The sequence below is a fragment of the Rhipicephalus microplus genome, chromosome X (assembly GCF_043290135.1).
Source record: "Rhipicephalus microplus isolate Deutch F79 chromosome X, USDA_Rmic, whole genome shotgun sequence".
Lineage (NCBI taxonomy): Eukaryota > Metazoa > Arthropoda > Arachnida > Ixodida > Ixodidae > Rhipicephalus > Rhipicephalus microplus.
This window is the reverse complement of record NC_134710.1, coordinates 177,378,235-177,404,619: the sequence shown is the minus strand read 5'-3', so window position 1 is coordinate 177,404,619 and position 26,385 is coordinate 177,378,235. Positions and strand designations below refer to the sequence as shown.

Here is a 26,385-nt window from a genome sequence, read left to right as displayed (position 1 = left end):
AAACATTTTTGAAACAATTTTATTTGACGGGAATGAGTTTTTTTTACCAACACAGAACATTTAACTGGAAGTCAGAAAACACGGAATGAGTCTATGCTAAAAATTTCATTCATGTGAAATCTGTCAACAATTTTGGCAAGAGTTGCTGCATACACTCATCAGTGGTTTAGTGGAAAACTGTAGAATACATTCACAGGACCTTCAAGGATGTTGAGGCATGAAAAAATGCAAAACTGTAATAGCAATGACAGAACAACAAGAATTCTAGAGTAAAAAGAATTGCCTTGATATGCAGTAAAACATAAATAAGTGACATGTAGTGGGTCTATCCTGTCCAAGTGAGACTAAAACCACAAACATACCAAACAATGAAATTTGATTAATGTGCTCTAGAAAAAAGATGAATTTTCGGTTGTAACATTATAAATAAGAAAATAAAAAGATGTGCACAGTACAAAAACATTATATTTTTGTGTAACTGTCACACATGTCCATGTATATGCCTAAATATACTATACCAAAATATACAATATACAAAAGAATCTAAGGCTGAAGAAACCAAGTAACTACAACCATTTTGACTAGCAAACATGAACATTTTGAGGGCTGAAAAGAGATCCTAAAGCTTTTTATGAGTACGTTTGAAAATAGAGAGGATGTCTTTGGTATAATCCAGCATAAGTTCAATTCTTTTTCATGCAAATATGACACATGAGGAAGCTCATAAATGTTAACCAGCATCTCTTTTATAGGCGTCATGACAACCAATTTTCAATCATAATCTGTGTTATGTGGGTTAATCCTTGAGCATTCATAAATAAGCTGGCAAAATTTCAGTGCATTTAGTCGAGCACTTATTAAATAATTGAATATTTTTACAAGCATGCGAGCTGCCTGAGAGTCAAGCAGTACTGCCGCATTTTCGAGCTGTGACGTAACAGGCAACTGGCTGTGAGAGTGTCTGCATTCCAGCTGAAGATATTGTTCTATGGTCAGCAGTGCATGAAATCGAGATATTCAAACTTTCTTTGGTTTGGCAGTGAAACTGAACAATTTGAAGAGACTGAAACTGTGGTAGAAGATGACAGCACCACTCCTTGCTGACGTGATGTCACTGGAGCCATGGCAGTATGGCGGTCACCGCCAGTGGGTGGGATTTTCAGCCGGAAACTTCTAGGGGCTGTTTTGCACCAAAATATTTTTTTTACAGCCAGCCTTCCATATCTTTCTAGGTACAACAGGCCCTCTACGTCTAGTTTTCAGTGAAAACTAGAAATTGTTGGGTGACCATGTCATGGCCCCTTAAAGACTCCTTGGCATTTTCTACAAAGGTAAGTCATTCAAAAGGAACTGAAGCAGTTAATAGGTAAAACATCACGTGCACCTACAGTGCATGTTTTGAAGAGTCATGTGAAATGATAGTGGACCATACATCATGGACTAGATCAAACATACAATATTGTTCTTATTTCTGTTTTCAGTAGAAAAGTTTAAGAAATCATGACCCAAGACACAACACAGGAATGCTAAATACGTGCCTTGCTTGCACATAAAATCAGGCTACAGCTGAAAATGAAAATATATCAGGAAATACAGCATTAGCATTACTTAAAAGGTATGAAAATGCTTGTAAGTTTTAAAATCATACTTTGTAGTTTGTACATCGAATATCCAAGTTTAAGCACATCAGCTTGCTCCTCTTTGGCTAATACCATGACAAAAGCTTGAAGGGGGTCTATCAACAGAAGAAAAAAACATATATAAACATGCATACACATTACAAACAACTTTTTTATAGTTCTTTGTATGACTGGGATTATTTCGACAACAAATTTGAAAAATGACTAGACAGAAAGAAGGGGAGAGGAATTGACAAAGTTACAGAAGAGCACACTATGAATACAGTAATCACAATATGAAAGGAAATTCAAAGCTTTTAGATCAGCCAGCTTACCCACCTGAAGTGCCTGAAACAGTAACAATGGGCTTCCAACCAGCTTTTAGGCACATTTTAGTAAAATCTCATAGATGGATTTCTGTTTGTTAAGTTTTCTAATTGCTCTTACTTACACTCTGAAGCACAAGAACCCTGATCTAACATCCTATATTTAAGTTTCCATTCTTAGCTGTACGGTCTGAAAACTGCCATGGCATTTACACCGACAGCTGAGGCCAATGAAGTCCCTTTAGGGGTCATGGATATATTGTGCTTCAGAAGCACCAGCCATATTGTGCCACTGGCAACATGACAATGAGATTTCATAGAGAATGCCCACATAATATCTTTCCATGCTGAAGTGTAGGTAACATCAAATGGTGGAGCCACAAGTGCCTGTTAGCTTTGCCTTCTTTGAATTAGCAAACATGAAAAGTTACTGAAGCCTATCAGATAGCCCAGTGTGGAGGTGTCAATACACCCTACAGTGTGCCGATAAAAGAAAAGGTACATTATGGATAAGACATGCTGTGGTAATAAAGATAAAAGCCAAACTTTCTTGCTTTTTTTTTTCTTTGTTTTGTGATATCATTGTCATGAACTCGTTAAATGAAATTGTACATTTTTCTTATTACCTATGCCATACACTATAAATAATATATTTTTATAAATATTCAAAAAGTGTGCGTTTTGTGGTCAATTCTAGACCAGTCCCTACTTAGTCCTCTGTACCACAGTTACATACCTGCATTTGTAACCGTATTCTGCTTGGTGTACCGCAACTCTTTCTTTTTTTAAAGGGCTTCTAGCTGTGGAATGTTATTCAAATGCACTGCAAATGTAAAAATGCCTCGGTTTACACTAAACTTGTGCAATGAACGCAAATTGATTGGGAACCATTACCAGGCTGTGCTAAACAAAATGGACCACAACAGGATATGAAAGGCAAACTTTGAGATCTCCACTGAGAGTAAAAAAAGAGGGAAAATCAAGGCGTGCGAGAAAAAGGGGTTCGAATGGCCGGCATAAGAGAATCTTTACAATGATTATGCAGCAGCTTCGTTTTCGTCCACTTCGTTGGAAACTAAATCTTTCAGTAAAGTTTTTTCAAAAGTATCCCTTTTCATCAGAACGGAGCATTTTCTGTGCAACCACAGCTGCTTTCAAATAGTAATTTTTGTACATAGCTAAACACATAAATAGCTAAACACCTAAATTTGCTATCCACCCACCTTTATTATGCCGCAAATGAAGTCATCTCTCCTGCCATATTCACAGCCCACATCCATAAGAGATCATACTCTAGGATATGCAAGCAAAGCAATATTCAGCATATACCAATTTTTTGTTCAACGCACACATCATCTGATAGTGCACTTCCATTGTTGCTCACAGTCTACTACGTACTGCTTTTAAACATTCTATAAAGAATTTAACAGTCACACTATTGCTGATCTAAATGAAAGTGGAGGTTGTAACACAAGAAGCATCTGAACTTTCTTCTGTCGAGTGGCATCAACGAAATAACTGTGCAAAAAAAAAAAAAAAAAAAAAAAACCGAGAACCGTGCAAAACTTGCACTTATCTGTAATACTTATCTAAAATATTTTAACTAATAAAAGCGACCAGACGCCTATAAGCTTCACTGAAAAATGACTCGCACAATCTGCTCCTTACCATACACTAGAGTCTAATTAAAGCAAGAAATTTAGATGCAGTTTAGTTTTTTTAGGCGAACATTGTGACATAAAAAATAATAAATAAATATATTATGTGGATACTTATTAAGCCAATAATAAATAGTACAACATAAACCTCCTGTTTAATAAATCTGGTTAGCGACTTTATATACACAATGTTGCATGCTGCACATGAGCAAGCATTGTGAATGTCTCAGAGTAATGAGAGATAATTACAAGGAAGCTTGCCACTGACAGCATCAGCAGACATTTTTGAAATACCGTATTATAGATAAGAAAAAAAAATTTCAAGGCAATATTTACACCCTCTAGCATCCTAAGCGGCCTGCTCGACAAAGTTCATTTTCTTTCAGCAAAAGTGGCATTTTGTGTAGCAAATTGATGGTGCTAGAATAAAATTTGGACAACTCGCAAGTTCCGCATAAAATTCAAAATGTTCTTCCTATGTCGATGCAAACTCACGGTCAAATGGTTTTGTGTATTTCAGCAGCCAGTATCACCATGTGCATTGATTAGAACTTCGGTGTGCATTTCTGAGGCAGCTGGAACAATACTGGCAGTGATAGCAGTTTTTTAAATCAAATCTTCAAGCAAAAGTTAAAATGTTTATCAACCATAATTTGAACGTTTGCATGCACAGAAAAGAAAAAGAGGCAGGGGAGGAGAAAAAACACTTGTTTTAACATGTTCACATTAAGTATATTTTTTTGAATGTCCAGCTTATTCAGGAAAATTATATCTTCTTTTCTCTCTGAGCTTTCATCATGCCAGGCATCATTCATAAAAACTTCTTTCAAACATAAAACACTGATATTTTTCACAGTGTGAAAATTAAAAAGAAACAGTACTGCTAGTGAAGTAAAAATGCAAATGCTATGAAGGAAAGCTAAAGTTCACTTTTGCACATTATTTACCGTATTATAATCTAGCCAGATAGTTTTTTTCAATTTTCTTTGTATCAAACTCCTGGATGGATTTAGATCCGAGAATTTTGAAAAACATGCCATTTTTTCATAGAGAAAAGTGGTGCACAACTAGCGCCACCTATATGGTGTTGTAGCTGTTTTTAGCTGAGCCAACACCTGACCTAAGCACACACGCGAGGCCGCCATTTTGATCTTTACAGCGAGTGTTGAAGCAAGCTGTTTGTCATTTTGAGTCGCTCTATAAGTGATCCGTGTGTGACGTAGCTCAATGGCGTCAAATAAGCGGTGTCATTATAGTGCCCCTTATAAAAAAAAAGTGTCCTAGCCGTGGAATCGTTGTTAAATGTTCAAGGCGAGCGAAACTTTAGAGTGGGCGCAAAAAAAAAAAGTGGGTTACCGGAGGAGGCTGCAGCGTGGGATGACATCCCAGGAACTTTGATAGTACATTTAAGAAGTGCGGCACATCCAATACACTTGATGGCACCGAGGATTGTGCACTGTGTGAAAACAGCGACGAGGGAATCAGCCATGACGACTCGAAATGAGCGTGGCATCAGCAAGTGAGGCATCTTTATGTTTCAAGCAGCGCAAAAAAAGAGAAAAATGACGGCAAAGAAGCTCGCACAACTGGACTAGCGGCTGTATATTTTTCAAGCTATTTGGATCATGAATAAACAGCTTTGTTTCCTCCTCATTGCTAAAACATGTTGGTGGGCTAGTTGGTTTGCATCCATGAAGAGTGAGTAAGCGCAAACAGACAAGAACGTGTCAGTACTTTTTTAGGTCCTTGCCTGTTTGCGCTTACTTACACATTCCGCCTCATGTTCAATAAATGTTTCCTATTTGTGAACGCTGTCTATACTCTTTCGTCTGGCCTACATTCGAGGTAATTCTTTTATTATACGGGCTTCGGACTTTTGGGGGTCAGCTTAGAATTGGGGTTCGCCTAGACACGAGTAAATACATTCTTATCCCAGGTTATAACATTGTTTACAGCAAACCATATTATGCAAATCCATAAACTTTCTGCAGGCAGCACAGATTGTGCTATAGGTGCAATGCTTCATATGTTAGTAAACACTTTCAGCATACCCCAAACCAGCAATTACTGCCACTATGAATTAACCCAAAAGAAATGTCTCTTAATCAAAACTTCTTTGAAAATTTTCAAAATGCAGAAATTTTACAGATTAGCCTTCAGTGTTCTTTTTACTCTCAATATTGCATGGATTTTATTCTTCTGATAAGCTAGCAAACTTCTGCTAGGAGAGATTGCAATGCTAGCATTGAGGAATGTTGGCTTGGGCCCTTGCTTTGATCCACAAGACAATGAATAGGGCCACTGGGATGAATGACATCAAAAGAGATGAGGCTATCGTGAAGGGTTAATAACTTTACATTCACCCTGTCACACATGAGTAAACATTATGAACATTACAAAAAAACATGCATACTGCATGTTTCGCATGTTTACTTGGTCAGTGACCTCTACTTTTTTTCTCATGTCAGCTGACCGAGCAAATCATCTAACTCTGCACTACACATCATACCCTGCATATTTTTTACCCTGAATTGATTAATGACTGATACCTTCCCATGTTACTTGACCTGATGAACTTTCATCAAAATCTTGACTAAATATAATGCTTCACGTGTTTTGGCTTTGACTAGGTTAATGGTTGCAACTTGACCTGACATTTAGATTTTCATTACATGTAGTCATCATGTATCCAGCAATATTAGGGTGAAATTTCTGAAGTTATGCAGTGCCTTGAGGAAAGCTTAACCCCTCTCCCCTCCCCCTCAAAAGAAAGAAAAAAAGAGGAGTATAAGCCAAATCAACATTTCCAAATTGGTACATAGCTAATAAATCAGTGCGATGTTACATGTTTTATGCTATTTTTTACCACTGAAGTTTTCGATGCACAAAGTTAAAATTTATGATGATGATGAAAACTATTTTGGTCCAGAGGATACGGAGGGGAGACCCCAAGCTACCCGGCTAGTCCCATTTATGTAGTTTCTTTTGTGTACAGCAAACAGACACGGATGACTAAGTGTCCAGGAGTGAAAATTTAAACATGGTGCTGGCTTTCAACATGCACATAATCAATTTAGGCTGTTATCGGACATGCTAAGGTTCTCCTCTTAAAAGACTGAACCAGAGCAGATGCAATGCACCCTGTTAGAATTTACCAACATATACAAGTTTCTTATTTACATCTTTCATCTAATGCTCTGTGTGCACAATGCAGTATGACCGTGGTGAATTTAAACTTGATTTCTTGACTACCGCAGCGTTAAGGGTTAGTAATCGCTAGCACTCGTGACACAGTAGTTCACTACACTTCTCCTAGGTAGTGCTACACCCAAATCACTATAATAAAAAGCCCAGAAAAGCGAATAGCTAATGTTTGGCACAAAATAAGTACATGTAGAGGGCAACCTCTGTCCTCCATCACAGCACTGGGCTGCTATGCTGGAGCACAGTAGTTCGAGTCCTCAATCGGCCACCAAGGTGCAGTTTATTTCAAAGCGTTGCCTATTTGGCGAGATAGCAGCACCTGCAGCCATAAAGAGCCAGAAAGGTTCACAGAAGTTCACTTTCAAAGACACTCATCAAGTGTTCCAAATCTTTGAATATGTACCACAACTCGATAATTTTCTGTAGTTTTCCTTCAACAAGCTAACAAAAAATATTTTAAACTTAGGTCACAACGATCAATGTAGGAACTTTAAAGATGCTCTTTAGATATGAAGGAGCGAAATGCAACGGAGTATTAGCTCGCTGTCAATAGGAGCAGACATGCAACTCCTTTGGCAAATGTAGGAATGAGAACCAACCCCTAAAAGAAGTCATGCATGCTCAACCAATATGTTTCATCTGAGTTATAACTACTGTGAAATAATACATATTAGAGAAAATGAGACAGAGAATGCACAGATTGTTAGTATGGTACTCTGGAGGCTACTGGGAAATAGCCAGACAAACTTGGAAAATTTGTAGCAAATAGGTCTGACTAGTATTCCCACACTCATGGTGTCAACTAGAATCACCAGTGACACTTAAAAACAACTGAAGATACATTAACATATAATAAGCCACCACTACCCCCTCAATTTTTTTTTTCACATAACAGACACCTAAAGCTAAGGAGGGAGTTAAAACACACAATATACTTTGTTTTATACTATAACTGTCAAAGGAGGAAAGGTGGTCTTTGTTGCAGTGCACCTCAGCTGCATTGGCATGCTGTAATTCATGATACTCCATACATCACGGTTTAAGGAAAGACACTACAACATGACTATAAAATAAATAAAAACTTTGTTTTAGATATTTGCATGCACCAACACAAGTTCCCTCTTTGTTGGTGGTGGGAGGACAGGAAGCTACTTTTTTCATTTTTTTGTTGAAGCTTACTAGTTAATGACACTGCAGCCAAATGAAATTTCATACAAAGATGTCAAAGTTATTATTAATAGCACTTTGTTTTAAACACACATTCTTTACAATGGGAAAAGTAAAAGTTAACTGAAATAACTACATTCACAAGGAACCCATAAAGACATGAACAGCAAGGGTAAACTCAAGTATGGAGCCGACCCACACCCACAAAGAAAATGCAAAACTGCACAATGAATGTGACCTTGCTGTGGCATCAACTGATGGTTATGGGTGACATCATAATGTCCTGATTGGCAACACCTGAGGACAGACGAAGAGGGGCCTTGTGTCGACACAAACGTAGAACTCCCAGAGCAAAGCAGGAACATACACAGCCCAGACCAAATATCTGTTGAAAAAAAAAAAAAAGAAGCAATATGCAGGCTATGAATTATATTCCAGAAGTTCATACTGTCTCATCTAAGTAGGCTGCTGACTTTACAAAATAGCACCATTAAGCCCAACTTCAGCTTTAAAAAAAAAAGAACACCCAACCTTTACTAAAAGAATTTAAATATCAAAAGATTCGGTATTTTAATCGTGACAAGAAATCACTACATCGCTGCCGACAGCATCAGCATGTAGTGGCGCACGCCCGCGCTTTTGAGGGTGGAAATAACGGAGGATGGCTGCAAGCCAATGACTGGATAAATGTAACCTTAGAAGATATCGTGGCGTGCCTTTAGAACTGAGATTACTAATGTATCGGTAATCTATGACTGTGTTAGTGCATGCGCCGTGTGGTGAAAACGACTTAATAGGGGGCACAAGCGTGCCCACAGTGATTGCTTTTGAGGGCACGATCACCTTCAAAAGAACTTGGTGGACTTGGAACTGGACAGGCCAGAATACATGGCCAACAATGTCGAGAATTCCCCAGTGCGTATTGATGTGCCTGGCGCTGAGGCATAAAACCATCTCATTGTGATGATATCCTAACAGCTATTGCTGAAGAATACTGCCTCTGGTATGACTAAAGAATCCCTAATTAAGCTTGGACAATGCAAACCAACAAGAGCAGTGTGTACACCACATGATGACAAGCATGAAATGATGATCAAGTGTGAAATGGCTTCATGCTATGAAAGCCACATTTCAAGCGAGCGCCAAGGTCACATGGTGTACAAATGCGTTATACATCGCTCTCTACATGCCTCTGACCATGGCACATCATCTTAAGTATTCATCAAGTGTAGAATGCACAATGCTTCTACTGAAAATGTACCAGGAAATTATACAGGAAAAAAAAACGAGGTGGGGTCCTTCACCTTATCACATGAATTGGGCACGATGCCTTGACTCTGGTACATAAGAGAATGCAAAAAAGAAAAAAAAAACGCAGCTTGTGAATGCCAGCTAAGGCAAAAGGGGAGAATATCTACAAACATTGATGCTGGCCTCGAAAGGTTATGGTAACAGGAAACTTCCATTTTTTCAAACACCTCCAATCATGAATGAATATAAAAAATACTGAAGCAAAATACTCAATTTAAGATGCCTAAGTGAAATTCATAATGGGGCTTGAGTGAGCCGACTTTGAAGAAAAGAAGGTACATAAAGCAGAGGTGCACAAATAGTGAAATAATGAGGTTGTGCAAGGGGACTGTTCTGAAAGTGGCTGAGTATGAATGCCCATAAACAAGACTACGAAATAGAGCCAGTATTCAACCTTTTGTTGAAAATCTGTAGGTTCATAACGAGTGCAACAAGTAAGGTCTTTTTACAAGTCACTGCTGAATTTTTACACAGGTACTTGTTACAAATAGGGAAACTATCTGGTGTTAGTGGATGGGCAATATGAATTACTGTACGAAAATATGGTTGATGTGATACAGTTCTGCCCCATAAAATAGGCCCCCAAAGCGTCCATTGAATGACCTTGAGTGCTTAGAGCTATTGAGAGCTTAGAGTTCAGGTCTATGTGGGCATGTAAGTGGATGAACCCCAGCCTGCAGGATGCTTTGGTTCGTTTACATGCAGTATTGATATCTCACTTATGCTTAAAGCTACAGAGCACAGCTTTCATGCTTTCAAAACACAAATGTGAAGCTACACTGCAACAAAGCATCCAAACACCACTACAGGAGTGCTACCCTGACTGGCTGTCTCACAAAAGTGGTGCCTTAGTGGTGGAGTAAAGAACTAAGCACCTTGAACTATATTGAAGTGACATAGTAGTCTGTAGTAAAATAACTTTTCAAAAGAGTGACCATACATCTAATCCTACAGACCCCCTTCCTGAAACCTGCTTCTAAATGCAATCATTGCCAAACCATCGTTATATAGTATAGGGTCTGTCCCAAAAGATCATAAAATTTTTAGTGTAGTCTGCAATGCCACCTGGTGGGGAAGGGCTTCGGTTGAAAAAGTAAGTAGGGCATATAAATATAGAAACGAGAGTAGTGTTAGTTGCCTGCGAGTGGTTGTTGAGGCAGGTCACAGTTTGCGCAGAGGTACCCAATACACCCTAAAGGAGAGAAAAAAAAAAGGACCACTTATTGGAGCAGTGTTATGCAATCTATTTTTGAGTGAAATTGGGTAAAAATAGAGTTGAGATAACTGAAATCTTTCAAAAAGCCTTAAGTGATGACGCCATGAAGCAAGGCCAAACTTTTATGCGGCACAGGAGGCTCTGGGTCAGGGGTCAGTATGGACAAAGACCAGCAATTAGGCCTTTGGATGATTGCAGAGTATAGAATACCCAAAACACTACATCAGCGAATTTTAACGGAGGTTGATCAAACATGGAAAGCCTGCACAAAAATGGTACCAAAATTTCTGACAAGCGAGATAAAGGAAGATTGTTTGGTGAAGTGCCAGGAACTGCATGAGAACTACAAAACTGACCCATAATTTTTGGACACAGCGATAGCAGGAGATGTGACATTGATTTTTGAATACGAGTGTCTAGCGTTACGTCTAGACGTATTGATAGAAGCTGTTCAAGTTACGTCCAGACGTAAAAATAAGAAACGTTAAAGTTACGTCCAGCCTGACAACTATACAAAACGGGCTAGTTAGACCCTCTAGACCGATTGGCAGTTGTGGCGCAGTAGGCTAAGGCAGCACATACAGGATGGTGGGGTTGTTGGCTCGAGCCCCTCTGCAATCTTTTTCTTTTCTTTTGCACAAGTATTCTTAAAAACATTGCAGCATTATTGTTCCAAGGGCACCGCTTATAATTTTTATCTTAAAGAAAATAGCCTTCGTGGCCGCGGCAAATGCGCAAAATTGCACTGCTACAGCGCCGTACAGTTTTGCTATAGCAAAATAGTGAGTGCTAGCGACGAAAGCGCACCACAAATCCCAGTGACACACGAGCATACCTTCGAGACTGCCAAATGATCATCAAACTCAAATGCATATTGCGAACCACACGATGGACGTAACTTTACCAGCTGATCATCTTTACGGCTGGACATGAAACAGAGGCCGAATTAGAGGGGGTAAGCTTGGCTTCAGCGTCTCTTTTTTTCAAGTAAGGAAAATGCATTAAAGAGTCATTACCAGTATTAATGCATGCAGATGATCTAGTATTAATGAAGGACAACAAGGAAGATTTGCAGGGATCGATAGCCATCTGTGGTAATGAGCGTGAAATAGGTTAGATTTGAAGTTCGATGAGGAAAAATTGGTGGTCATGATTTTAGCGTAAGAAAGGCATAGAATACACGAGTCTCGCTGGACATAGTGGATAAATACAAATATTTTGGTAAATAGATAAGCAATGTGGCTGGGTACCCATGGGAGCATTAAATATATATATATATATATATATGTGTGTGTGTGTGTGTGTGAGAGAGAGAGAGAGAAAGGTCAAGTGAAGGGCAGGGAGGTTAACCAGTAGAAAATTTCTGGTTCGCAGCTGTAATGAAATATAGGCACTGTGGAATCACTATAAGTACAATGTTGTGAGAGGGATTTGGAAAGGGGTCATGGTTCCTGGTCTGATGCTTGGCTATGCAGTCTTGTGCATGAGATCAGAGGTTCAAGCAAGATTAACGATAATTCTTGGGGTGGTTCTCTGCTGTATTAAGCCAATTGATTGATTTGTGGGGTTTAACGTCCCAAAACCACCATATGATTATGAGAGACGCCGTAGTGGAGGACTCCGGAAATTTTGACCACCTGGGGTTCTTTAACGTGCACCCAAATCTGAGCACACGGGCCTACGACATTTCCGCCTCCATCGGAAATGCAGCCGCCGCAGCCGGGATTTGAACCCCGTTCCCCTTTGGAGGGAAAAGCCTTTCCTCTTCATAAAATTAGTTAGCCAGAACCTGCTCACTTTAAACTGGCTTTGCATTAGACCTTTTCTAAGGCTAATTGCATAGCCCGCATTTGGAGCAGTTCTGTCGTCACGAATCGCTGTGCCGCTCGCTGCTCAAGCACATACTCGCCGAGCAGCTCTTCAATTTGCGGAAACCGACCCTGCTGTGGTCCACTGAAACCTTTGCGTGAAGCTTTGCTGTCTTTTGCTTTTGTTTCCGCTATTCCCGCACACACATTTCAGGAACTCCGAACGACCGCGATGCGGCCCGATTTCCGTCTGTTTCTGCACACGCGATGACTTTTCTTTTAAAAGCGGCATCGTGGTGCACTCGAGTTTTTGAAGTCAGCCCTTCCATGCCGTCGATGCTAATGCACTACAAGATGACGAACTCCTCAGCACACGTACAAAGTGCTGCACATGGGAAACACATAGGCAGAAATGGCCGACGCGCCATGCCGACGCACGTAGGGGGCAGCCATTTTGGAAATGCCGATGGCAATAGAATGACCGTATTCATTTTTTTTTCGCACTCGATTCTAACGCGCATGCGATTTATGAACTCGCTTAACCGGAAAAAAGGTGCACGTTAGGTTCGAGTAATTACGGTACTTGATTGTTTCAGTCATGCAACACCATTTACATACAACCTAAATTGCACAGGTACAACAAAAACGATCGCACACAGTGAGAAACACTACTATCACCGAAGGCCAGTACCCCGTTGATTGGCATTAATGTACGAAGCCGGCTTAAGGTTCCTATTACGCGAGTGAGAAGTGCCGTCTGCCAATCAAACAGGTACTGGTCATCGGTGACAAATATTTCTCGCTGTGCGCTATCATTTTTGTTGTATCTGTGCTTGTTTTCGTTGTATGTTGTGATGAGTGAAGAAAACGACAACGACGGAAGTGCGGGGCAAGGCGCGTGTAATGTGCGCGTGAGTGTCAGCGAATCAGCTGATGACCTGTGGTGGCCCATAGAGGTGGCGTGCCACGATTGGGCCATGTGTGACCATTACGTGGTAGTAAGCTTTGTGGCTGGAGACGAGCCGAAGCAGCGGCAGACGGAAGGCCTAAGCGTCGGACGCAGGCGATCCAGGTCCCGGCCAGGGAACGCGGCCGTCCACGCTGCTGCCGTCCAACCACCAGCTGGGGCGGCATTGCCGGCACGAGTACTGCATCTCAAGGCGCGGCCTGGCCTGCTGTTCTCTTCCTTGCTGAGGGCATCGCGGATCTCGGCGAGGCGTCTCCACGGTCAGCCGTTGGGCACAGCAACGTACGTGGCCTGGCTAATGGTCACGGTTGCGCCGAGCATCGCGTCTCGACGCAAGCTCTTCGCTGGATGGGCTGGCCATTTACACCCATGGAGCATCGCGTCTCCGATGCGGGTTGACTGCTCCGTAGCCGCACCCATGCCATCAAGCGCTGGTGTCACCAGAGCGTCGCACATCGGCAAGGGACGAGCAAGACATTCTGCCGGGCGAGACGCGGGCGTGTGTACGGAGGACCACGGAGCCGGGCGAGGTTCAGGGTGGCCGAGGATCCAGGTGCCAGGGGAGTTCTGGCTGAATCGAGGATCGCCGAGCGGTGCCGAGCCGTACCGAGCGACGCGCCAGACTCGGATGTGAGCCGCGAGCTCATGAGCTGCAGGGTGCACCCGAGGGTACCTGGCGGTGCCCTGGCCAAGAAAAAGGAACGTGGGAAAAAGAGCTCGAGGGTTGAGGCCACGAAGGCAGACGAAGCGGTGCGCCGCTCGAGAGGACGAGTTCCTGGCAGCGTTCCTGAGCCGGACGTGGGACCCGTACGTGTCGGCCAGGTCGAGCCCCGGTGTGTCTGTTCGAGGTCGAGTCCGTCGGCCTGTACAAGGTCCAAGGACGGGGCCTGCAGAACGGCTCCTGCATGGGTGCAGTGGCCGGGAGCAGGTTCGTGGGCGAGGCCTACCGGGTGTGGTCCTCGTGAGCCGTGGCCTGATCCTGGACCTCCGGAGTTGCGACCCTGACTGCTGCGTTGGCTGCGACGTCCGACTCAACGGCGCTGCACACGGTAGCGTATCCGTGCGCCGTCAGCCGTTCCACCCGTGCCATCAAATAAATTGTTCATGTTAATCCGTTCTCGTCCGCTATCGACAAGCATAGTGACGAACGTCCTCAACCTTCACAATATCTAAATGGTATTGGGCAACTGAAACAATCAAGTATTCACTTCTTGCTTAGCGGCCACAAAAAAATAAAAAGAAGCATTCCTCTGTAATTAGTTGAAGTTCCATGAAACTCCGGCAGATACGAACGTCACTGTGGTACCGTGGACGTAACACAAGCAGTGGCTATGGTAATGTTTAGACGCAGCGTTATCGTTGGCTCTAGTTACGGCTGGACGTAACAATAGTGCTGGCTAAAGTTACGTCTGACCGTTTAGTTTCGCGAGCAGCAGTGCCAAACGTTATCGTAGCAGATGCAATTGTCACTGTAGTACTATGATGGGTACCGTGGACGTGACGCAAGCTGTGGCTATAGTTATGTCTAGACGAAGCGCTACGTTGGCTATAGTCATGGCTGGACGTAACGATTGCGGTGCTTACAGTTAGTCTGTAACCCTAGCCACACCGTTTTTAATATGATACCGCATCAGAGTGTCCGAGCAGCAATTGGCATGCCGCAAAATATCCTTGCCTGGAAACAGCCAAGATAAGTACATTACGAATACAGACAATGTTCACTGTGTTTTTTTTTTACAGAAAAGATGTGGTTCACAGTGAATTTGTGCCACAGGGACAAACCGTCAACAAGAAGTTTTAGTGCAAAGTGCTTAAACAGTTGCACAATAGGGTTCTACATATCCAAAAAGAAAGTTGTGACAATTGAAACTTTTACAATGATCTGCCAAACCACACCGCATTCACTATCTCTAAACTGCTGACCAAAATGGATAGCGTAAAACTGCCACAGTGGTTGCACAGCTTCACTCTGGCAACACTAGACTTCTTTTTGCTCCCACAGATCAAAAGAGCCCTAATGGGACCCCCGCATCAAAAACTGGAGACAGTAAAAGCAGCTTTGACGATCACCCTGAAGAAAGTTCCTGCAAACGGCTTCCAGGCTTTCAAGTATAAGGCAACGGTGCATTGAAGCAGGAAGAGAATACTTCAAAAAGTTCTGAAAAGACTGCAAACTGATATTGAATAAGTGCCTTTAAGGTAGCGGTTTTTCTACTGCCATCTTGCCAATAGTTCTCAAACAGACATCAGCTAACGCCACTCATACATGTTTGTAAAAAGGGAGAAAATTGTGTGAGCAAGTGCGGTTAGTGTCGCCTTGTGCGTCTCTTGCATATGGTGCGAGGCGACTGAAATCGGCCAATGAAAGGCTAGGAGCAGAAATGCGGATGGCGTCTTTTACCTACAATTGGCCAGCTGTACGACGAAAGATGCCCCGGCGACAGTCGGCAGACTGAAATCGGTGTTGTTTTGCTCAAGTGTTAATGCATGCGCACACACTCTTTTTCGCTCACTCATTCATCTTTATGAAGTAATGATTGAACATAACATCAATCAAAAAAAAGCTTTGATGTGTTTGAGTGCATTGGCATGGCTGCTAACCTTCTTTTTGACGCAGCGGTTGTATCACTGCCTTGAGTAGCGTTGCGCGAGCTCATCTTTTTTTTTTTGTGTGTGTGTTTCGCGTGCTTTTGCTTATTCTATGCCGGAATATACGTAGCGTGAGCCACGGAAAAACAGACGGACGAACCACAAATGGATAAATAGACAATGAACCACGGATGGATGGACGGAAGAATGACCTACGGATGGACGAACTAGCAAGTGAGCGATGTCACGCGAGTGACATCGCTCACTTTTGGTAGGGGCTGGCGTTTTGATAGGGGCCCAAAGAAGTGGCATCAAGTTTTCGTCAGAGGACAAGGAAACTTCACCTCGAAAGTAATTGAATGTACTCTACAGAACCACTAAATATTATTGTTCAGCATTGAAAAGAAAGAAAAACACACAAAATCATTTGTTGCCCATTTTTATTAAAAGATAAATAAAAGACTAATTATTTATAACCAATATCTCTTCATAGAAACCTTGAATAGCACTTCATTTAAAGGCAGTTATTTTTGCTTTGTTATGTTGAACAGTGTTGCCGTACTCGCAGTACAACGAAGAGTTGAACAAGAGAAATGCTTTTTGTTGCCCACACTATATTCATTGCTATTATTTAATCCTTAGGACCAGGCAACAACACCAAGTGTCATTGGAAAGGTGAGATAGTAAGCCTTCCGAAAAAACACATTTCAAATTTATTCACTGATCGCAGCGAGCACAGTACATCAGCAAACAATGCCTAAAATGCGGAGCATGTAGCCACCAAAGTGCTTGGCCACTTCAAATAATATCTTGGGAAATATTGGGGAGACCCTGTATGCCACAATGCTAAAATAATGCGGGTTTAAGCTCCACACTCGTATAGCACTGTCACTATAAATCGTGATAAATAGAGGGATTTTGTGAACAGAGCGATTCTAGTACATTGTCACTTATTATCAAAGAAAGCATAGGAGTCAAATAAGAAGTGGCACTTTCTTTTACCAATGGAGGTTATGTTCAGAACAACATAACAGGATTCAAACATATCAAATGGAGACATACTCCTACTAAAGTTTTGCAAAGTTGCATTTTTCTTACAAGAATACACAATGCAGTAGAAAGTATACAACCAATGCATTTTGCCAGTCTTTCCATAAGGCGAAGAAGCCTGAAGAATAACCAGAAACTCAAAAAGAAACTATAGACCGCACAGTGTGCTGTGAAACGAAAACTGATAGGTGTGAAAGAGTTGGGAAGACAGCGAAGTGCCTTAGTGAACAAACAAAGATAGCCAATATCGCAGAAGATATTAAAAGGAAGAAATAGGCCTGGGCAGGCCACGTTATGAGAATGCCAGACAACAGGCGGCCAGGTATACCATCAAAAAGGATACCCCGAGATGGGCATCGATGGGGACATCTAAAGATTAACTCAAGCTACAAAATCAAGAAATTTGGAGACATAAGTTGAAATCAGCTTGCACAAGACATGTTGGTCAGACATCACTGGGAGTGGAGACATAAGACAGGCTGCTGATGATGTAATGATAATGGTCCTCATGAATGATGGAAATTAAATTTATAGGTTAATGTTGCTGGCTAAATGAATTCATTTACATAAGATTAATTGTAATACAACATTTATATATATCTAAACAGGAGATAATGCAATGGTACTAACCCCAGAGACAAGGAAAAGGCTGCAGGTCCAGTCAACAATTGCAAAATAAGCCCGTTGGTAAAGCATCTTGTTATGTATCAGTAGCGAGGATGAGACCAGAAACAGAAGGGCCAATACTCCCCATAGCACTGTGTCCTGTAAAAAAACCAAGATGTAAATTCCACAGCACCAGAAAATGTACCAAATTGAGCACTGTCACGTAGCCCAGATACAATCAGGAAACAATATGGGTACTATAAAAATTTTTTTTTTAATGTTTGACAAATAAGTTTGCATGAAAGGAGACAGTTCATGTATGCATGGGAAGCATAATTTAAGTCGTACTTTCGTTTTCAGCAGAGTTGCCACCGGTGGCTACTTTTCGCCAAAATGGCGAATTCAAGAGGCTCATCATCATCATCATCAGCCTGACTACGTCCACTGCAGGACAAAGGCCTCTCCCATGTTCCGCCAGTTAACCCGGTCCTGTGCTTGCTGCTGCCAATTTATACCCGCAAACTTCTTAATCTCATCTGCCCACCTAACCTTCTGTCTCCCCCTAACACGCTTCCCTTCTCTGGGAATCCAGTTAGTTACCCTTAATGACCAGCGGTTATCCTGTCTACGCGCTACATGCCCGGCCCATGTCCATTTCCTCTTCTTTATTTCAACTATGATATCCTTAACCCCCGTTTGTCCCCTAATCCACTCTGCTCTCTTCTTGTCTCTTAAGGTTACACTTACCATTTTTCTTTCCATTGCTCGCTGCGTCGTCCTCAATTTAAGCTGAACCCTCTTTGTAAGTCTCCAGGTTTCTGCTCCGTAGCTAAGTACCGGCAAGATACAGCTGTTATATACCTTCCTCTTGAGGGATAGTGGCAATCTACCTGTCATAATTTGAGAGTGCTTGCCGAATGTGCTCCACCCCATTCTTATTCTTCTAGTTAGTTCAATCTCGTGGTTAGGCTCTGCGGTTATTATCTGCCCTAAGTAAACATAGTCTTTTACAACTTCAAGTGCACTATTACTTATCTCGAAGCGCTGCTCCTTTCCGAGGTTGTTGTACATTACTTTCGTTTTTTGCAGATTAATTTTAAGACCCACCTTTCTGCTCTTCTTGTCTAACTCCGTAATCATGAGTTGCAATTAGTCCCCAAGAGGCTCGTGGCGACCTAAAATTATCAATCGCGACATGGTGAATTTTGGGTGATTTTTGGCTTAGGTCTCAATTTAGCTATGCATTTTAAACTCATCGTCTTCAAAACGAATGAGCGACAAGATTTTTTAGATTTTTGTAGAGTTAGACAAACCCATAGGAGGCGTACTTTACTTGCAATTCAGTGTGTCTGTCTTGTCTCACATGTGTATCTCCCCAGTTCACCAACATCCTAGAGGCACTGGCGCACTAGTGCAATCCACCAGCAATCTACCAGCATATAATTTAGGTCAGCGGACTTCTTCGCATGCCACAAAGTGGTGGTGTGTACCAAGTTTATTAGGTGCCTTAAGAGTTTTAGGTTTCTTTAAAGTTTGACTTATGATGTGGCAAGGTGGTGATTACACTGCGTGTTCTGAACACAGCTCCAACTGTCCTGAATAGTTTGTCGACTTCTTCACTGCTGTATTGGTCCCTAATTTGGTAAGTAGAGTTTAAATTTGTTAACATTCTTTTCAGGCCGCCCAAGAAACCAGCTTCTTCAGACAGCCTTCAGAAACTGCGCTGAGGTGATTGCGTAGTGCAAGCATGACCAGACAAAAAACGAGGTGCAGGCATTGCGACCGTTATGCAGTACTTTCGAATTTATTACCGTTGTGTGATTACGTTTTTCGATTTTCAAACACATGATGCTACTGCAATGAAGTTCTCTAAATTTGAAGGAAGGCCACGCAAGCAGTCCCTCTCTCGTTAAAGCGACTGTTTTCTTTGTATTCACTAAAACTGAAACCATCACAAATTTTTCTGATGAGCCGCTAGCATTCAGGGACGCTGCTGCTGCATGCACACCCTTTATCAGTGGTCCCATGGTGAAGCGGGTGATGTGACTGGCATCAAAAAAGGTCAATATGATTTAAAGGCTATGAATGATACTGTACTCAATGGGACTATACATAATTAGCAATCTTTATTTGAAGGCACGCCACACTTATGCAATGTGGCGACTTTTGGCGACTTTCCGCTCGTTGTTTTGATTATTTCACTTGAAAATCAGTGGCAACCATTGTTTTCAGCCTAAAGGGACCCTGAAACACTTCTCAAGTAGTCATAGAATGGATTCAATATAAGTGCTTATTGCCTCACGAATTCACTGCTGCAAAAAATTTTGGAATCCGTACAGTTTGAGCGAAGTACCAAAGATTTGTCAAATGCTGCAACTGCATTCTCTCGTCCCAATGAAAGCGCTAGAAGCTAAGCAGGGAGGGATGGAATGGGGAAGAAAATATGTCACACACGTCTTGTAACCTTGAGCACTTTTTCTCTCTCTACCCCCCCTGAATATGTGTCTTTTCAGTACGGTTGCGCACACGCAGAAACAAGTCACAGGAGCACGCCATACTCAAATCAGCCACTGACTGATACAATGCCTGTGACGAGTAATTTTTGAGCTTGCAGCATCATTTTCTGAGAGAAGAGAACACAATTTCCATTTGACTTTGACAATTTATTGTGAATTTCAGGCCATGTGCTGCGCTATAATATTTGGCTCACGTGTTCTTAGGTGCCTTGATTACTGATGACAGCACTTTCTGACTACGCTCAAAAAGTGTTGAAGGGCCCTTGTAACAGTGTACAAAAACTTCTAAAGGCATAGATAGCATCAAGTCTCTACAATGCACAAGTACAAGTGTTATGCACATTAGGAAATAATACAAGTTACGTATTTCCTTGAATTATGTCTAAAGTTTTTTTGCCTTTTCAGCGTTGAAAAAACATAGACTGTGTGTCATTTACACCTGTGCCACACGGGCATCGAAAATGCCATTAACTTTCTAATGCCTTAAGAATGAATGCCATTTGTCCCCTGATGCCTTCACAAAAACCTACACAGCTGATAAATGCATCTAGACACCAAAGCTTGCTCAGTGCAGTAAACAAAACGCATTTGAAATGGAATCCATTGTGAAAAAATATCTTACGCACGAGTTTTAACACAGCATGTTATTTCCCAGTTCCACTATACCAAAATTTACTTTTGAATTGCAACGGCTTTGATAAGACAGGCGTTTTGTTGAATTCCGAACGCCATGTCGGATTCAGCATGCAATGGCCACAGTTAATGCGGCCAGTTGCGATGTTCTAAAAAACTGGAAAAAACTAAACCTAATTGCACAATAATATGCTTATTTATATATTTCACTACTCGAGAATACAAAGTACAGTTGTTCAAATGTGCACTTATATTTCATTATTACCTTAATATTGCTCGCTTCAAAAGTAACTGATATTGACATCACGTCAAATTTCATTAAATTTAGACTTGTGGCAGCTTGGCCGAAAAAAATGTCATCCACACAGGCTTGTGGCACAGGTGTAACAACTATAAAATCCTGAATTTCACAAAGCACCTTCAAATTACTACAAGCTTAATGGTAAGAAAGCGGTTTAATGTGTGCCTTAAACAAACTCCCATATCTGTGGAACACAGGGATAATGTCAGAACATCCATCCCAATGGTGCTCTATAATTGTTGAAAAATGCTATCTAATTCCAGTCACCATGACTCTGGCTTCTCTCTATGCACTGTTACCATTCCACATGCTGTGCGAAGCATGCTGCATGAGGCAGAGCCAATTCTGGACACATGAAAGGCAACAGAGATGGCAAAAAAAAGTGTTTGAAACTATGGTAACGACAGGCTAGTAAATAGATTATAAGACGCATAAGGACATGCTTAAAAAAAGAAAAATAATTTATATGAACGGCTCTGACTTTGATAGTACCACATGTACAACACTGAACACACCAAATAAGTAAAGAAGGGCTAGGAAAAGCCCAAAGAAGGGCACATGGTTATTATTATTTATTGTTTTTTCCCCTCATGACCAAGTGCACTACAATGCTTACCAATAGTGAGGGTTACTCGTGCAATGCACATACCCAAATAGAATGTGTCTAAAATGTCAGATGTACTTTAAAAGCCCTTTTAGCTGCATCATCAAGTGCACAGGGAAAAAAGAAAAGAATAAAAGAAGCCTCAACAGGGACAAAAGACAAAGGAAGATGTACAGCCATGGCCACATCTGTGTAGAGAGCGCGACCAGCCGGTTTTCGCTCAGCATGGGAAACACCTTGAGGCAATTTCTAGCTCTGATGAGCCTGACAACTAGGCTGCACGTGCTTCCGACACACCATGTCAGAGCTCGAAATTGCCTCAAAGTTTTGCCCCGCAGAGCTAAAACCGACTGCTGGCACGCTATATACAGACCACTGTTAGAGGTAACACGGAGAGTTTGGCCGCGCCCTATGGACTACCAAGTCAGCGCTGCGCAAAGTATTGCAGCCCACGTGCTATCAGTGTCCGAGGCGGAGTTAGCGGCGCATAGCCTGCAACGGTTTCTCCCACACCGCCGCAGGTGGTGAAACCTACATTGCACGCACACTTTGCCACAGAGCTTGCGGTGAAGTGGAAAGAACCATGCCAAATGACTCGCAGCGAACTTCGAATCTGGTGTTGATTGCACTCGCGCTACAATACTTCCCGCGGTGCCCGCTTGGTGGTTCTAGGAGTGTGGTGACGCATGCCGTGTTACCTGTAACAGTGGCCCTTGAACTAGTATGCCTAATCTGAGCTGCACTATGCAGCAACACTCTCGAGCGAGCCTGAGCTGGCAGCTTTATGTGCCATTTCTACCAAAAAAGTGAGGTGAGTTTTACCATTCCAATGATGCAGCGTATTAACATCGTGCTTTCCATCATCTGCCTTCTACAGACGCATCATGGCTGTATCGTTAAGTAAGGCATCGTAAGGCATGTCTGTGCTTATTTAATATGCTGCACTTTGTCATGATCACAAGCAGTTACTCCTTGGTAGTAAAGTGTGCACCTGTTTTTAAGTTTTCCACTCGTGCAGCTAAGGTAAAGGACAGAAGCCTCCCTTTGTCTTGTAAGCTGCCTAAATAGTTCCTGAGGCAATTGTCGGCACAAAGCAAACGGCAGAGTTTGTTCTGTTGTCAAAGTGAAGAGGCTTGACTCGAGAGTAGTCCAAGCAGAAGGCCAGCAAGCAAAAAGCTTTCTCACGAGGTGTCTTTGGCTTGAATACCAAAGTGCAGCCATTATCTTTGAATGCAACCAGAGCAGCAAGGAACCTAGTACAGTTACGTATAAGCTCACGATTTGCACTCTGGCTCTCTCAGTGCCTTAAGATCAGTCCAACTTTTCTATCAAATTTATTAGTATGTTTTCATTACCACTGCTTATTCTTTTTTTTTTTGCATATACTTCGATTGTAGCATTTGGCACACTTCCTGTTTGTATTCTCTTTTTTATTAGTAGATGTCTTATCATACCCTATTGATCGTATCCCTCCCTGTGGTGGGTTTTCTTATACATTCTGTACAACATTTTGTTTTGTTCACACCTCTTGCTTATCATGAAAGCACGAGAGTGCACTTTTTTGTTTGTGATGCACAGTTGCAAAAGATCTATTAATGAGGTTACGAGCGTTTCTCCTGCTCTCTTGGCATATGCATCTGGCGCCTGATTGGTCAGGATTGGACCATCCAAAGTCCATCAAGCTAACCGAAAAAAAAGAGAGAGAGAGAGAACGAGGGTGTCCTTGCATTTTTCTTCCCTGTGAAGTATTGTCAAAACTTTTTTATGTGGGCGCAAGATGGTTCATTACCTCATTCCTTCTGTTCTGGACTTTCGAGCTTTTGACGAAGCAGCACAAGAGCTGATGCGCTTTTCTGGAGTGGCAATACTCTTTTCAATATCTTAGATGCTAATATTCCTAGTTTGAGTGCATTGGGGATTGCTCACAAAGTGCAATACATTCAGAACATGACAGCATATGCCAAAGGAGTCAAAGGTATAGTGGACAGATATGAGGAAAGACGCTTGGCAACAACAAGAGAGAAAAGGTATTGAAAGTTTTTTGTGAGCACATCTAGTCATGTGACTTCAGGATCAGAGACAGGCACTGCCACAAGTGCACGTGAATGCTACGTGGACAACAGTGGTAGAAAGCACACACAAGTGGCAGCCAACAGAAACTTGCAGCATAAGTGATAGATGATTGTTTACATTAAAATAAAGTGCAAAGTTGTGTGCTCAGTTGCACAGTATACAATATTGAGTTTAAATGTGTTTAGCCATATTTGCCTGAATATTTTGTAGATGACATGCATCTCCACACAGTTATCTTGTTTATAAAATTTTGTCCCAGTACTCCTTTAATTCAGTCTAAGTAGAGTACTTTAACAAGCACATAGTTTTAAGTACATAAGTGTTCATGCATTTATTGTGGTTTTTTTCTTAGCTTATAAACACAAAATAGTTTAGAAATATATTCATTAGAATATATTCTCAGATTACTTTTTTTAAGTATTGCTGGACTCTTACTATGAGAATAGCAGCTTAAGTAGTTCTATGAAATGCCACTTTGTGGTCAAAGAGAACTCACGATGAGGGCCCAATTTAGGGGCAGGATGTGGACAATGGAGGAATTGTCCACTACCATCAGAGCAGCTGTTAGAAGAAATGCCAGCACACACACAAACAGGTGTAGGCGAACACGCTCCGACCGTGGTAGCTGCAGGATGTCATAATCCTTGGTTCCCGCACTTGCTATGCATATGAGGCTCAGCAGGGACAGAAACTGCACATTAAGCAGCTTTGCATGTTTCTCATTGGTTCACACATACCTGTGACAATGATGCGGCAACAGAGAACACATGAAAAATACATGATCAAAGAACAATCATTGCAGCTTAGCTCAGTGAAACAGCATGATGGCAAGATGTCAAAAGGAGTGCGCAACACACTACGCAGTGGTGAAAACAATATAATGAAGGCTAACCAAATGTTTGTTCCTCGCTATAAATTTGCATTCGCCAGAACTACATGTAGTCTTCATCATGTCTCTTTCTCGATGCACTGTTTCAATCAATTAAGTTTTCACTTTCACTGCACTTCAGAATGAAAATCGTTCTTGCACCTGATTGAATGCTATTATTCAAATTTGTGTACAAATGAATAAATAGGTATTTGTTTCCCATTTGAATGACGTTACCCCATGGAAAAATTTCCATCAGAGATTGCTCATCTCCCACAGTTCGTAATAACATAGTTGAGCAAAATATTTCTTGATTTATGACTAACTAAGGAGGCGAATATGGAGAGAATCAACGTCGCTTAACGCTCACGCAGACGCGCGGTAGACAATGAAGAAAAGTATGTTTTGAACGAACGATGCATGCAAGTAAGCAGATTGACTGAAAACATTATTGCAACGAGTACGAGCTAGAAAACAAAATACACGCAAAGGCTCTGACAAAAGCAGGTGCGGTAACATAGCAATATATGTGTCAAAGAGAATTCATGAAAAGTCTAACCAGAATTGCGATCCTTAGTGCGCCTACGATGGTGAAGGGATACGACTTGTCAAAATGAAGCACGACAGTTTTGTGCAGTGCTTCATCCTGTGCAGTGTCCATATTTGCTGGTGAATTGCTACGAAGCGCTCTTGTTTCCTCAGCTGTGCTAGCATCATCTTCAAGAGCAATGGTCTTTAGACAAGAGTCGTCGATGAAATGTGACAGGCGGTCGTGAGGAGACGAAGTTGACACTGCACTCGAGTCCAGTCGGCTTGACGTTGCCGACTTGATCTCCGATGCCGTATCATCGGAGTAGCTCATACTACGTCCGTGTACTTACGACTCCAGTGACCGTTTTTCGAACAGCGAGGCGATACAAACAACACAGCTGTCAAAAATCACATGTACCGGACCGAGGGACCGAGTGCTTCGCACTCCAAACTTCAGCTACACACCGCTCACGGCGCAAAGCTCACAACGCAACGCCAATCAAGGTAGCGAACTATTTTAACGGAAGCCGTGAAAATAAAGATGGACACGAAAAAAAAAAAAAAAGTAAAAGCACTTTTATATGACAAATTTTCGACGCTTTTAGTATACGTATATCTTTGATTGTCATAACAATTTTTCAATTTTTGACTAAAAAAACTGCTACGATTTGAACGCTCAATAAAAGGATGCGCGGCGTGCGCAGGTTCGAATCCCACCCAGCTATACAACCCGGGAAGAATTTGTTTTGTTTTGCCGCCAAGAAGATCTCGGCGAAGATTGTCTTTCGGCAAGAATGTCTGTCTGTTTCTTTTTTTCTTTATTTGGTGGTAAGAATCTGCCCAAATTCTGTGGCACGTACTCGTTCATGATGATAATGATAGCTTTCGGATCGGGTCGTGACTTTCGTGACACACTTCAATGGCGAGCAGCCGACAGGTGGCCAGAAGTTCCTAGATTTTTCTCTGATCAGGAAGACTTCCGGTGCGCCTCTTTCGGAAAGTTCTCCATAAAAAAGTGACATAATCCAAATAAAGAAGAGTGTAAGGCAGGGAGCTGGAGACGCGTGTATACAGGAGGTTTTAAGGACCCTAAAGTGGGAGGAGTTTGGGATAGGAGTTGATTGAGAGTACCTTAGTACCATGCAATTCACTGATGACATTGCCTTGATTAGTAACCCAGAGGATGAATTGCAGCTTATGATTACTGAACTGCTGACCAGCAGGTCGCGGGATCAAATCCCGGCTGCGGCGGCTGCATTTCCGATGGAGGCGGAAATGTTGTAGGCCCGTGTACTCAGATTTGGGTGCACGTTAAAGAACCCCGGGTGGTCGAAATTT

At 41.9% G+C, this 26,385-nt stretch overlaps 1 protein-coding gene across 1 annotated transcript; it reads right to left on the bottom strand.

Annotated features, from left to right (window-relative positions):
• On the bottom strand, positions 1 to 25,522 carry LOC119177221 (uncharacterized). Its single transcript, XM_037428638.2, has 4 exons — positions 25,076 to 25,522; positions 24,145 to 24,339; positions 17,546 to 17,680; positions 1 to 8,359 (listed from the first exon to the last, which is right to left on the bottom strand). Exons 1-4 carry the CDS (start codon positions 25,376 to 25,378, stop codon positions 8,225 to 8,227), a joined length of 768 nt encoding a protein of 255 aa, XP_037284535.2. The 5' UTR covers positions 25,379 to 25,522; the 3' UTR covers positions 1 to 8,224.
• Positions 25,523 to 26,385: the final 863 nt, after the last annotated feature.

Bases quoted from the DNA above. Each gene is read 5' to 3' on its own strand.
- LOC119177221 (XM_037428638.2), bottom strand. From the start codon at position 25,378: ATGAGCTACTCCGATGATACGGCATCGGAGATCAAGTCGGCAACGTCA. The intron at 17,681-24,144 runs GTGAGTTCTCTT...GTTTTTTTACAG, and splicing joins CCCTAAATTGGGCCCTCATC to GACACAGTGCTATGGGGAGT. The intron at 8,360-17,545 runs GTTAGTACCATT...TTTTTTCAACAG, and splicing joins GCCTTTTCCTTGTCTCTGGG to ATATTTGGTCTGGGCTGTGT.